This window comes from Meles meles, chromosome 12 (genome assembly GCF_922984935.1).
Source record: "Meles meles chromosome 12, mMelMel3.1 paternal haplotype, whole genome shotgun sequence".
Lineage (NCBI taxonomy): Eukaryota > Metazoa > Chordata > Mammalia > Carnivora > Mustelidae > Meles > Meles meles.
Genome location: NC_060077.1, coordinates 28,512,843 through 28,525,323, shown reverse-complemented (window position 1 = coordinate 28,525,323; position 12,481 = coordinate 28,512,843). Strand labels below are relative to the sequence as shown.

The window sequence follows — 12,481 nt, the reverse complement described above, 5'->3', positions numbered from 1 at the left end:
GCTCTCAACCACCACGACCTTCCTGTGCCCTGTGGTATCAGATTTAGGACCACTTGCATGACAAGGACACAGTGCCAGACTCAGTCCCCACCTCCCCCTCCAGAAAAACACAGTCTCAGAGTCTGAGGAGACAGAATATAGACCCTCAGGCCAGGTTGAAAGAGGCATAGGACCGTCCCCTTGCACTTTTTTTTTTTTTTTTTGGAAAGAGGACAATCTAATCAAAACCTGACAGGGGTCTCCTCTCCCCCAGAGGGTACATAAATGGTAAGGTCCAGGTAGTACAGAGCATGAGACAGTTCAAGGACAAGGACGTCTTTTTTAGAGTTGGGCGAGGAGCCTTGTTCAGGGTCCAGCACCCCATACTCCACAGAGAGAAATAGATTCATAACATAGGCCCGGGGGAGGGGTTAGAGGGTGGGGAGTTACAGACACCCCCATCCCTCCCTCATTCTCCTTACCCTCATCCCCCATTCCCCACCTCCCTTACCCCATCCCACTCTCCATACCCTCATCTAACCCCACCCTTATCCTCCCTATCCCAGACCTCCACTCTCATGCCCCTCCCCATTCTGGCACCTGGCACAGTCAGGTGGGCGTGGCCAACAGGCGCCACCCCTCCCCACCTCCGAGTTCCCGCTCAGCCTATGAAAACAAACCCCTCCTGGGCTCCCTGGGCGACCCCGCTCATGACCCTAGGATCTCGTGATATTTCACCCTCAAGAAAAGAGAAACCAGGATTGGTCGGATAAGGCTGTTTCCGGTGGGCGAGGGTAGGGTGGCTTGCGGAACCAGCGGCCTTCCTTTCCCTCCAGGCTCCGTGCGGGGGAGACCACGTGGCGGGTGCGCGGTCTGGAGAAAGCGTAAGTTCAAACCTTGGATCCTCCTCTTTCTTGTGGAGTGACCTTGGACTAATCGCTGGTAAACTGCCCTCCCCCCAACTCCCATTTCTATTTTCCATCTGAAAAGTGAGTTTTCACAACAGAGGTCAGAGTGAGAACCTAACAATGTGCTTCTTCTGGCTCAGGGCAGCCTCGGCTACCTGCTCCTTAGGACTGGCCGCGCGTATGAGTTGCAGACGTAACAATTCATCGAACTCGGGCGTCTGCGTTCATTGTTTGCTCTCACTAGTTGGACGAGTGTGCAGTTGAAATGGGGTGGCTGCTCTAGGAATCTGGTCCCTAAGGAGGTGCCGGGGTATGGGGGGGCAGAAGGGACGGAACGTGGGCCGTGTCCTCGAGGGAGGGATCGCTTTTGGCAGAGCACAGGGTCTGTCATTCCAGTTCTCTCGTTTAGCCCATGGGAATTTGTTGGTCGGATTTGGAGATTAGAGGAGATGCCCGCTGAACGGGCAGGGTCAGGTCTCCGGTTTTCCATTTCCTCAGCAGTATTCGCAGAGATTTTCATAGGAGCCCGTGGCTTGCTAAATATACGTGTTAACACACAGCCTCTTTGTTTCTGGAGCATTTTGGTTCTTGCTCTCAGACTTGGGTAGACGGAGGTGACTGAGAGGATAGGAGACCAGGGAAACCAAGTACTGGAGGACTGGAGGCCAGTCTGAGCTGGACCAGAGTGGACGGAAGACATCTTAAGGTAAGCTGGTCCCTGAACTGTCTCAGGTGTGTTAAGAAACCCTGTTATTCCCTTTGTTCTTATCATTGAGGAGCTGGATGGAATCTGCATCCTGAGGGAAGATGCAGGAGTAACCTGTATACTTCCCAGTCATTTACCCAGTGGAGCATTTGTTCTGCTGCTTTTTTTTTTTTTTTTAAGATTTTATTTATTTGAGAGAGAGAGAGAGAGAGCGCGTGCATGCACACAGCGGGGAGGGGAGGGACCGAGGAAGAAGGAGAAGCAGACTCCCTACTGAGCAGGGAGTCCTATGGGGGATCAAACCCAGGACCCTGAGATCACTACCTAATGCCAAAGGTAGATGCTTAACTGTCTGAGCAACCCAGGTGCCCCGGTCCTGTTACTTTTTTATAAGAAGGAGCTAGCTCTAGTGTGTTGGGGACCCCATTCCCAAAGCCATAGTTATGTTTAGAACCTCTGCTTGGAGTGAAATACCGTAAGACTGGCTACAGATGCCAGACACTTAACTCCTGTTTGGTGTCAAGCAGGGACAGAATTTTGGTCACTTCCAGGTGGGCTTGGACCACTGAGGGTAAGAGGTCCTTTGAAAGAAAACTCCTTCTCCTTAAAAGAGAACAGGAATAGTGCCCAGGTAGTCCTCCGGCTAAAGCCCAAAGCAGTCAGGGAGGCCATGTGGCCTGACATGGAGTTGGAGAATGGATGGAGGCCTGGAACAACCTTGTGCATTGGGAATGTCATGCAGCACATGAGTGTTTGTGATACCTGTTCTGGTACCTAGTTATAAACTCCAGAATTACTGCCACCTCCAGAGCAGGAAATGATGACCTTCTCTCCCATAGCCACAGAACTTGAGAGTGTCTGTGTCAGAACAGACTGGACCCTGGACCTTAAGAGGAAGAGGACAAAGAGAAGAGGTCAACGTGAAAGCCATGACTTCAGAGGAGTTTGGGGCAAAGGGAGGAAAGGGTCAACTCTGGGCTGCCTGAAAGTCCCCTCCTTAGTGTCCCTTACCTGTGCCGAGAGCAAAGAGGATGATTGGAGCATGACCAGGCCATGGTAGAGATGCCCCAGAGCCCTGCCTCCTATGGCCCCTCTGCTTCTCTGGGCTCCCTTCTTATCCATTGTCCCACATGTGGGGGAGACCCGCATGTGCATCTGTGCTCCTCACATCCTGTGAGTGACACTCCAGCTGCAAATTTTCTTACTTGATACAGCCAGGGGTATGCAGGATAGGGAGATGTGTCCTCCCAGGAATTGTCCTGAGCCTGCTTCACTGGGGAGACACAGCTGGTAAGCTGAGGTGCCTCAAGACCTCATGACTTTCTGATTTCTTCCTGGGAATATTGCACCCCTCCCCAACCCATCCTTCTGGATGCCTGGCAGGGCCCATGTCCTTCAGCAGAGTAAAGACTTGCTGACCTCCTGGACTATGGTGGGTGATGTCTGAGTAGAGAGATGTTCTCTGACCTTGTCCATTGCTGACACACATAGAGGGTGGAATGTTCCCATTTTCAGTTGGTTTCTCTAGGCACATTCCCATTATGCTGGCATAAGTGACAGCCGTAGAAAGCCCTGGACCAGCAGCCAGGGACCTCATTCCTGTGTCCCCCTCCCATGGCTTTCTCTGTGACATGGGTGCAAGTATATCACCCTCTTGAGCCTCAGCTGCTGTATATGGAAAGGAAGAATCAGTCGATAGCTCTCTGTTAGTGACATTTCATGTTTTAAGAGAGAAACCAGAGGCTAGAGAAGTGAACTGCTTTGATAACTTCAACTCTTTTTATTCATCATTGTGATTCTAAATCCAGCTTCAAACTCACATTCTCCAGTTCCCAGAGAAGTGTGAAGGGAGAGTATGGCTGTGACAAAAGAATGAAGATGTCTCAGAGGAAGTGATTCTGGTAGAGGTCTTTACACTAAAGGAACTCTTTCAAAAATATGTCATGACATTGAAAACATGAAGGAATAAATATTGGAAGTCTATCCAAACTTAGAAAGCAGCATGACAGTTCTCCAGGGCATAGGAAAGGTGCTCACTCTGTACCAAAAGTTATATGAGAAGAACCATAAGCAATGTTAAAACTACTCTTGATGCATTTTTTTGCAGAGAAGTGGTTTAATTTTCAGTGTTTAAAATCAGCATACTGTTAATAGTAGATTTTCTATTTTACTAGTTTCTCAACATATTTATAATACAGAATTTATAATGAATTTATAATTTATAATGAAAAGAGAATCTTAATGGTTGGCAAGAACTGTTTTTGAATGGCCACAGAAAAGCCATAACTTTGTGGATTCTTTTTTTTTAAGATTTTCTTTATTTATTTGACAGAGAGAGATCACAAGTAGGTAGAGAGAAGGAACTTTGTGGATTCTTAAGATGGCTTTACATAGTTTCATCCTGCACTATCATTTTTATGGCCCAGCACTACCATGCAAAGCAGTCAACCTCTGATTGATTTGTTTTTCAGCTTGCTGCTTTTTCATTTGTTTGCTTAATAGAATGCATGGTCTATGGCATTCAGTAGAATGGAAAAATTCCTTGATTTTGGTTGATACAATGGGAAGGTGTTTCTAGCATCATGGCCACACCCCAGGCTCCAAGAGAGGTGGGCTGATATTCCAGGGACACAGAGTGCTGCCCAGGTGGCACAGGGCAGAAGCACAGAAACATTCTAAAGGCCTCAGTAAGGTAGATGATGCTCTGGGATCCCAGTTGGAATTCTATGAATGGAAAAGGTAGTTTCAGGACACCCACTCTAATGAGCTCAGGGGATGCTCTGGCCTACGTAGCAAATGAAGACCATGAGAAAAGGTGACTAGGATGCAATAGAAACATTTTTCAAATTCATGCCTTGGCTGTGGGAGTTGTCCTGAGCCAGTCCTGATCCTGTGCGGGAAAGACAGCCCTTCATATTGATGTGTTCCCGGTGCTCCTGCTTCCAACCCCCAGTGTGTCCCCAAAGGCTCTGCATGGAGGTGGAAAGAGAAGTAGGACTTACCTCACAAGGGAAGGGTGTTTGGCTCATACTAAACATTTTTAGATTTGAAGACAGTGGTCACTTCTGCCTCTTGGATCTCCTAGACCCTGGGTTCCCATAGACTGTTCCCAAGCTTGGACTTAAGCAGTTGTCCTGTTTCGCTGAGGTCCAGTTGAAATCTGTCAGTCAGGTGTCTCTAACAATGAGATTGTCCATCCACTTGGTGAGGCAGATCCTCACCAGGACAAACTCCTTGCCTGAAGGTGTCTGTCAATTACTCTCTGTGGGGAGTGGGGTCCCGATTCACTAGGCTAAAAATAAAATTAACAGTGAACTTTAAATTTCCTGCAAAGGTTGAGAAGTTTGGACGAAAATTTCCAGAACACCATTTCTGTGCTCAGTTACTGCTTAGTCATCAGGGACATTTACGATTATCTTTGTTACTAATCTCAGTCTCTTGCAGCTGCTTGATAATGGTGATTGTTTGGGGACTAAAATGCCCATAGAGCACATTCTAGTTTAACCTTATTTGGCACAAAGCCTGCTGATATAGGTGGCAGAAATTTGGAGAAAGCAATCTCCATGATGATACTAAGTGGACAGCATCCTTCAGAGAATTCTAATTTCCTCACCAGTGGTATAGAAGAATTGTTTGGGCATCATAATGCAAGGGTTAAAAAATAGCCTGGAGAATTCTTTGTGTGGAGAGGTTCTCTGTGTTCCAAAATGTCAGAATTTTTGTGATCCAGCCCAGCATGGGAATCATCCCTAAATTTGGCAGATCCTTAAATGTCAAATATAGCTTCAAATTCTGTGAGGAAAAAGTGTTGGTATTTGGTTACTGAGCTTAATACAGAGAGAGGGAAAAGTTTTATTCTTGTTCCTAGTGGCACTGTCTCAGAAGAATGGAAATAATTAAAAAGATGGATAGGGACATCCAGCTGGATAGGGATGGGACCAAAAGGGACTTTATGAAGCTGTATTTATATTAGTTGTTTCCCAGGAATGAGGAAATGGCAGTTGTCAATATATACTTCAGAAGGGGCCTTTGGAGATCACATTTGGGGCCTTGCTCTGCCTTTGAAGGGTCAGAATGTGGAAGAGGACACTTGAGTCTAAAGAGGAAGTCCTGTGGTGGCAGCTTCTTGATGACAAGGAGACATGCATTTAGCTCATGCTTGTTTCTCTCCCTGCCTCTAAGAGCCCAAAGAGCTCATGGCTCTAATCCCTCAGTGGCTGTTAGAATTTGACTAGTTGAGTCCTGGGTTTGGTTGCCAGTAGGGTTCTAACTTCTCTGTAGTCCAGATTCCTATGTTGAATCTTCTCCATCCATTTTGCTGAGCTGATCCCAGCCTTCTAGGAGGAAATCCCTCTTACCTCCTGGAATGAATAGTGGATATTCTCCCTGCTCTTGGGTTTAAAGTAGCCATAAATGTCTGAGATCCTCAAACAAAATAAAATGTATTTTTCCTAGTCTTAGGTATTTTCCATGGTCCCATTTACAAACAGCCTCGTCCCCTCCCTTTTCCCGCCAACTCCTCATTGTAATTTTGACCTGACTTCCTTCAGGGAAGACTTGACCCTCAAAATCTGGAAGACCAGCCATCTCTCAATTGTACATCTGTTCTTCTATGAATGCACAAATGTTTTGCAGTTTTAGGTAACATAAAGTATAAATGACTACTTGATATTTTGGAATTTTATTTTATTTTATTTCTTTTTCTTTTGGGTTAACACCACTGTCTGCATAAAGCTGTCTTAACTTGAACATTTGAGTTATACTGATGTGGCCAAAACTCCCCCAAGTGTACCTCCAGGTTGGTTTTCTTTTCTTTTTCTGTCATGAATGGGGCATATTATTGAGTCAGTTGTATGGAGAAGGTAAAAAACCCAATCTGGATTAACTAGATGGAGATCCAGTGATAATAACATCGTGATTTCAGTTGAAAATTTGAGCTAGGATCTGAAAAAGGGAGGTGTAGCCAGAAAGGATAATATAGCTTCTGAGGAGCCAGAGGTGAGACCCTGAAGTCTGAGCAGATTCCTCCTTGCACCATATACATTTCTGGTGAGGCAGGAGCCCTAAGCTTGGGACGCTGCCATCGTACTGCCCTGAGCCACATAGTATGAATGAGCAGGTTTTGTTTTTGCCTCAAAATGCAGTTTTGCCTTAATCTCAGACATTTTGATTTCTGCTTTGGTGTATGCCATTTTATAGACATTTATGATATTTCTTAACCAGATAGATTTTTGGGGGGGGGGGGAATGAAAGACCTCTGATTAGTTGGAATTTTTTATGACATTTTAAATAATTAGTTTGTGTTCAGTAATTATAGTTCATATAGTTTATTGTTTTGTGGTTTTACAAGTTAAGCTTTTTTAGAAAAATAAGAAACTAAAAGCTTAAATATATTCCACAGGAGAAAAAATATTTTATGGAATAATTTTAAAAGTGGAGGCTTTGTTCTGAATGTGAGCTCTGTATTCTCATAGTAATTCTCATATTTGTAGGACAAACATGTAATAAAATTGTCTTGAAATAGTGTATATTTTTTTCATCCCCAACTTCCACATGCTGTAGAGTACTGTTATGCTACTTTTACAGTTGAAAAATTTTTAAATGATGTAATGGTACTCCTTGTCCAGATGTTCCTTAATCTTTCAATCTGGGTTATTTGTTAGAGCTGAGAAGGGCCTCATTTTGGGCCACGTGATAGTCCCTTATTTCTGTATATGTTCAATACTCGGGATAATCAGCAACTTTTCCCTAAAAGGGATGGGGTCGGTTTTCAAGTTCCCCATAGTAACTCTACAGTGGGACTAGAATTAAATGTGGTGGTAGCTGGATATGGTATGGGACCTGTGATGATCTTGCTCCCCCATCGGGGCCTGGAAAGATGAACATCTAGAGCCAGCAGGGGCAAAGCTGTGGCTTTGTGGCCACCTAGCTGAGAACGGAATTGGGGTAAATGGAGGACTCCCAACTATTGCCAGAGAGTGACTTTGGCCTGGAGTTGGTTTCTCTCAAGGATGGAGGGATAATGGGATTGCTAGCACTCAGGCTTGTTCCCTGAATATTTCGCCAGGATTCTTTTCGAAGCAGATTCATCAGGATGAGCATGCCAGCTCCACCCAGACTTCTGGACCTGGCAGGTCAGAGCCTGCTGAGGGACCAGGCCTCAGCCATTGCCGCTCTGGAAGTGCTGCCTATGGAGCTCTTCCCACCACTGTTCACGGCGGCCTTTGCTGGGAGGTACAGTGAGATCCTGAAGGTGATGGTCCAGGCCTGGCCCTTTGCCTGCCTCCCTCTGGGGGCCTTGATGAAGGAGCAGCAGCCCCACCAGGAGACCTTCCAAGCTGCACTCGATGGACTTGATGTCCTGCTTGCCCAGGAGGTTCGCCCAAGGTGAGGGTGATCCCATAGCCTAGGAGGGCCCTGGAGGACCCAAGCAAGATAGAGGTGGGTTCATGGGAAAGTGCAAAGCCACGGGGTGGGCCAGAGGCTTCTGTGAGGAAGCTCAGAGAAGCCTTGGGGCCATCTCTGGGGTCACTCTAGGAATAGGCTATGGACATGAAAGGCTCATTGGGATGCAGAGGTGACCAAAGGAACAAGTTGTCCATCTTCTCCTGGTGGCACTTAGAGGTACTGCAAGTGGAGACCAAGAAGGAAGGATCCCAGTAGCCCAAGCAGCCACTGACATCCAAGGGTGTGGAATAAAATTGCAGGTCAGGCATCTGGGCCTTGCCTCGATTCTGAGACTGAAGTCTTATTCCCCATTGATTTGAAATCATCTCAGTCTGTCTCCTGTCTTCCCTGCAGGAGGTGGAAACTGCAGGTGCTAGATTTACGGAAGAATGCTCATCAGGACTTCTGGACCGTGTGGTCTGGGACGAGGGCCAGTATGTACTCTCTGTTGGAGCCAGAGGTGGCCCAGCCCATGAAGAAGAAGCGAAAAGTGGATGATTGCAAGCCAGGGCCCAAGCCACCCTTGGCTCCTGTGGAGGTGCTGATAGACCTTTGCCTCAAGGAAGGTACCCCTGATGAGTCCCTCGCCTACCTCATCCAGAAAGTCCAGCAGAGGAAGGGTCTGCTGCACCTGTGCTGTAAGAAGCTGAAGATTTTTGCAATGCCCATACAGAACATCAAGAAGGTCCTGAAAATTGTACAGCTGGACTCGATCCAGGATTTGGAGGTGAATTGCACATGGAAACTGTCCACACTGGGGAAGTTTGCTCCTCATCTGGGTCAGATGGGGAATTTGCGCAGGCTCCTCCTCTCGCACATCCACATGTCTTCCCACACCACCCCGGCGAAGGAGGAGCTCTGCGTCAGCCAGTTCACTGCTCAGTTCCTCAGGCTGCACCACCTTGAGGAGCTCTATTTGGACTCTATCTCCTTCCTGGAAGACCGTCTGGACCAGGTGCTCAGGTGAGGGATGGTGAGGTTTCTTGGCAGTCCAGCATAAGCCCTTCTTTATTTCAGTAAATGATAATGGGCATCTGCTGTCGACAGTGCCAGATGCAGTGTGAGTCTCTCGAAGGTCCACACACTGTCCCTGCTCTGTCTCCATGCATGTCGTCAGATAAGCTCCCACATAGAGGTGGGAGGTATGAGCTAGGATAGATACTATCCGAAGGGGCTCCTAGTTAGGAATCTGTATAAGGGGGGCTTTGTGGCAGGTGAGGGTGGCTTTGAGAATTCTTTCTGAGAAAATGTCTACATTATGATGATCAAAAATAACTAAACTTGAGAGTGTTGGTGAAGGGAAGGCATATCTGATGTAAAGTTTCAGATCATAAGTTCTGCGCTTGGCAGTTTTGTCAACCTGAGTCTCTCCCTCCAAAACTGCCTCCAGTTCCCTCTCTGTAAAGGGTTGCTCTGAGTTCCACATAGGGCAATAGATTGGGAATGCCTGATTTTGGTTGGGGGGTGGGCAATGAGGGGAAAGGAGCAGGAGTGAAGACTTGTGGAAGGTGATAGCTGGTTCATGGATGATACAGTGATCTATGTTAGGCTCTGCAGGCAGCATGTTGCCAGGCCTTGCCCAGTTTAGCTCTTTGTGCACATCTCCCATTAGCCTCATCAGAAACAGGTACCAATGACTGGGGTCATAGAAGCAGCCAGAAGGAAGCCCGAGTTGAAAGCATTTCTAGTCCTGTTTCCCAGTACCAATTCCTTTCCTTATTGGAGACCTGGGGCCAGGCTCCCCTCCAAGTGTTGGATTAATTGATACTCACAGCACCTCTGAGGGACATGCTATGCTGTATTTGACAGCACAGGGGGCACTTGAGATTTCCTTCACTTGACCAAATCACCCAGAAAATGAGTATTGGAGAAAGGACTCCCCTGAAACTAGGATGGACTTGAGTGCTCTTTTCCCCAGGTGGTGTCCTGGGGCTTGACCATCCTCTGTTAAAGCCCTGGGTCTGGGTGGAATGGGCCTATCTTCCTTGAGGCCTGGGTCATCCCCGTGTCCCTCTGCCCACCACCTCCATGCCCCCAGAAATAACTGCTCTGTCTCTCCCCAGCTGCCTGAAGACCCCCCTAGAGACCCTGTCAATAACTAATTGCCTGCTTTCGGAATCTGACTTGACACATCTGTCCCAGCACCTGAACGTCAGTCAGCTTAAGGACCTGGGTCTCAGTGGGGTCAACCTGACCAATATGAGTCCTGCACCTCTCCAAGTTCTGATTGAGAGAGCCTCCGCCACCCTCCAGGACCTGGACTTAGACGAGTGTGGGATCATGGACTCCCAGTTCACTGTCATCCTGCCTGCCCTGGGCCGCTGCTCCCAGCTCACAACTTTCAGCTTCTGTGGAAACCCCATCTCCATGGCCGTCCTAGAGAACCTGCTGCGCCACACCATCGGGCTGAACAAGCTGAGTCATGTGCTGTATCCAGCCCCCTTGGAGAGTTACGAGGATGTCCGTGGCACCCTCCACCTGGGCAGACTTGCCCAGCTGCACGCCAGGCTGAAGCAAATGCTGCAGGAGTTGGGGCGGCCAGGCATGGTCTGGTTTAGTGCCAACCCCTGTCCTCACTGTGGTGACAGGACCTTCTATGACCCGGAGCCCATTCTGTGCCCCTGTTATATGCCTGCCTAGCTGGATATACACATATCATAGGCTTTATTCTGGGCACAGAAGCCCAGGTGTAAGTGTATCTTAAAGGAGCACGGAAGCCACAGTTTGAGAAAATCTGCCGCATGTGAGCAGGAAAAGGAAAGGTGATTCGGCGGGGGGGGGGCGGATGTTGACTTGGGAGTTAATAGGATCTTTGGAGAGATGCATCTTCTAGCATTAGAAATATGAATCTGAATTTCTAGAGGGAGATAAAACTTTGGGCGGTAGATGTGGGAGTTACCCCTGCCTGCATGGTTGTAAAGACATGGTCAGAAATAAAGAGAACCTCAGTGTCAACCATCTGGTGTCCTCTGTGCTCCATGAAGCGTATTCTCCAATTTAAACCTCAGGAAACTGCAGTTCCTGATTAAACAAGAAGGCATAGCATCCATGATGCTCAGACACTAAGCTGCGTGAGGTTCGGCCCCAGGAGTTCACAGCACCATTTATCATTCCTCCATTTGGCTCCTATTTCTGGTGAACTTGTTACCTCATTTAATTTCCATGGCTGTTTATGTGGTCAGCACATACAAAGTGCATCCTCAGGGCCTGGAACATACTAGGGGATCAATAGCACCGCTGCAGGAAAAATGCTTTGGAGGGGTCCTCGTTAACTCTGCTAAGACTCTGGACTTGAGCACTCCTCCCCAGTAGATCCAAAGTCTCCATCCCTGGCCTTTGGATGTACAAAGGTAGGGCTTTACTGTGTACAAGTCAGGTCCCCAGTACCAGAGGGGATGTACACCCAGCAGATGAGCTGGATCATCTGGGCTTACCAGCCCATCCTGTTCTCCCACCAGGTCCAGTCCTCTCTTAAATTCAATTAGTTGTGATCGGTAAAAAAATATCTAAATTTCTTTTAGTGGAATGGTAAGATCATATAGATACATGACATTGGTTTAGTATTTGTTTCTCAAATTAAAAATATGACCTCTTTTTGCAGGGGCTAGGTCACATCAATGTGAGTTTGACTTTCCAGAAAATCCACCTTCCTCCCTATCAAAGGTAGTAAGCCAACTCTGAGCAAGGAAGGTGCAGTAGATTTGGGTCCTAAGAATGAATAAGCAAACCCTTACTGTGTCCTGGGGAACACTTGGTTGGAAGCAGGTAAATGTCAGACTTGGGAATTGGGGTGTGCAGGGGCCACCCTGTGAGACCAATCATCCAAATGAAGAGATGATGTCACATTGTGGGGTCAGACCCCATGGTCCATGGGAAGTTGGCTGTCCAGTGAACAAGAGAGCTCCCTGTCCCCACACCCCTGCATCCTGACCCTAGGCTGCCTCGCCTCCCTCACTGCATGGCCTCCCAGAGATAACACCTGGAGAGAAGACCACACAACAAGGCCCAGGGCAGGGCTCCATCTTCACATTTCCTTGAGCTTAAGCAAGTCAGCCCTGCTTACTCTTCCACTGCTGCTCATTCAGTGCTAGTCATGTGTGCGCAGGGGCAACTGCACGCCTGTGTCTGCGCATGGGCCACTGTACTCGCTGGGTATCAACACCTTCCTCTCTTGCCACACACAACTGACTCTCCAATCTCTTCTTATAGCAGTTACCCTCTTCTGCATTCCAGCTTCCTATCGTACACTCAAAAGAACCAGAAATGGGCTCTTCAGTTTGGGAAACACAATTTGCCATTTCTGCAGAAAACAATCTGTGTAATTGATGGAGTGTACCAAAAAGGGAGTTCAGGAAAATACCTCATTTTTTCCTGACATGCACCTTGCCCTAGCATTCCTCACATAGACCCAAGTTACAGGGACTAATTTCCAGAATGGGAA

The 12,481-nt window shown here is 47.6% G+C and overlaps 2 protein-coding genes across 2 annotated transcripts in view; one reads left to right on the top strand and one right to left on the bottom strand.

Annotated features, from left to right (window-relative positions):
- LOC123954077 (immunoglobulin lambda-1 light chain-like) overlaps positions 1-12,481 on the bottom strand; it is a 1,184,917-nt gene that overhangs the window by 807,020 nt on the left and 365,416 nt on the right. The gene's annotated exons all lie outside the window — the stretch shown is intronic.
- LOC123954072 (melanoma antigen preferentially expressed in tumors-like) lies at positions 7,673-10,680 on the top strand. The gene is made up of 3 exons (XM_046024724.1): positions 7,673-7,980; positions 8,395-9,003; positions 10,104-10,680. The coding sequence occupies exons 1-3, from the start codon at positions 7,688-7,690 to the stop codon at positions 10,678-10,680; spliced, it is 1,479 nt and encodes a 492-aa protein (XP_045880680.1). The 5' UTR covers positions 7,673-7,687.

Excerpts from the sequence above, each read along its gene's own strand:
- LOC123954072 (XM_046024724.1), top strand. The coding sequence starts at position 7,688 with ATGAGCATGCCAGCTCCACCCAGACTTCTGGACCTGGCAGGTCAGAGC. Across the intron at positions 7,981-8,394 it reads GCCCAGGAGGTTCGCCCAAG|GAGGTGGAAACTGCAGGTGC; the intron begins GTGAGGGTGATC and ends TCTTCCCTGCAG. Across the intron at positions 9,004-10,103 it reads CGTCTGGACCAGGTGCTCAG|CTGCCTGAAGACCCCCCTAG; the intron begins GTGAGGGATGGT and ends GTCTCTCCCCAG.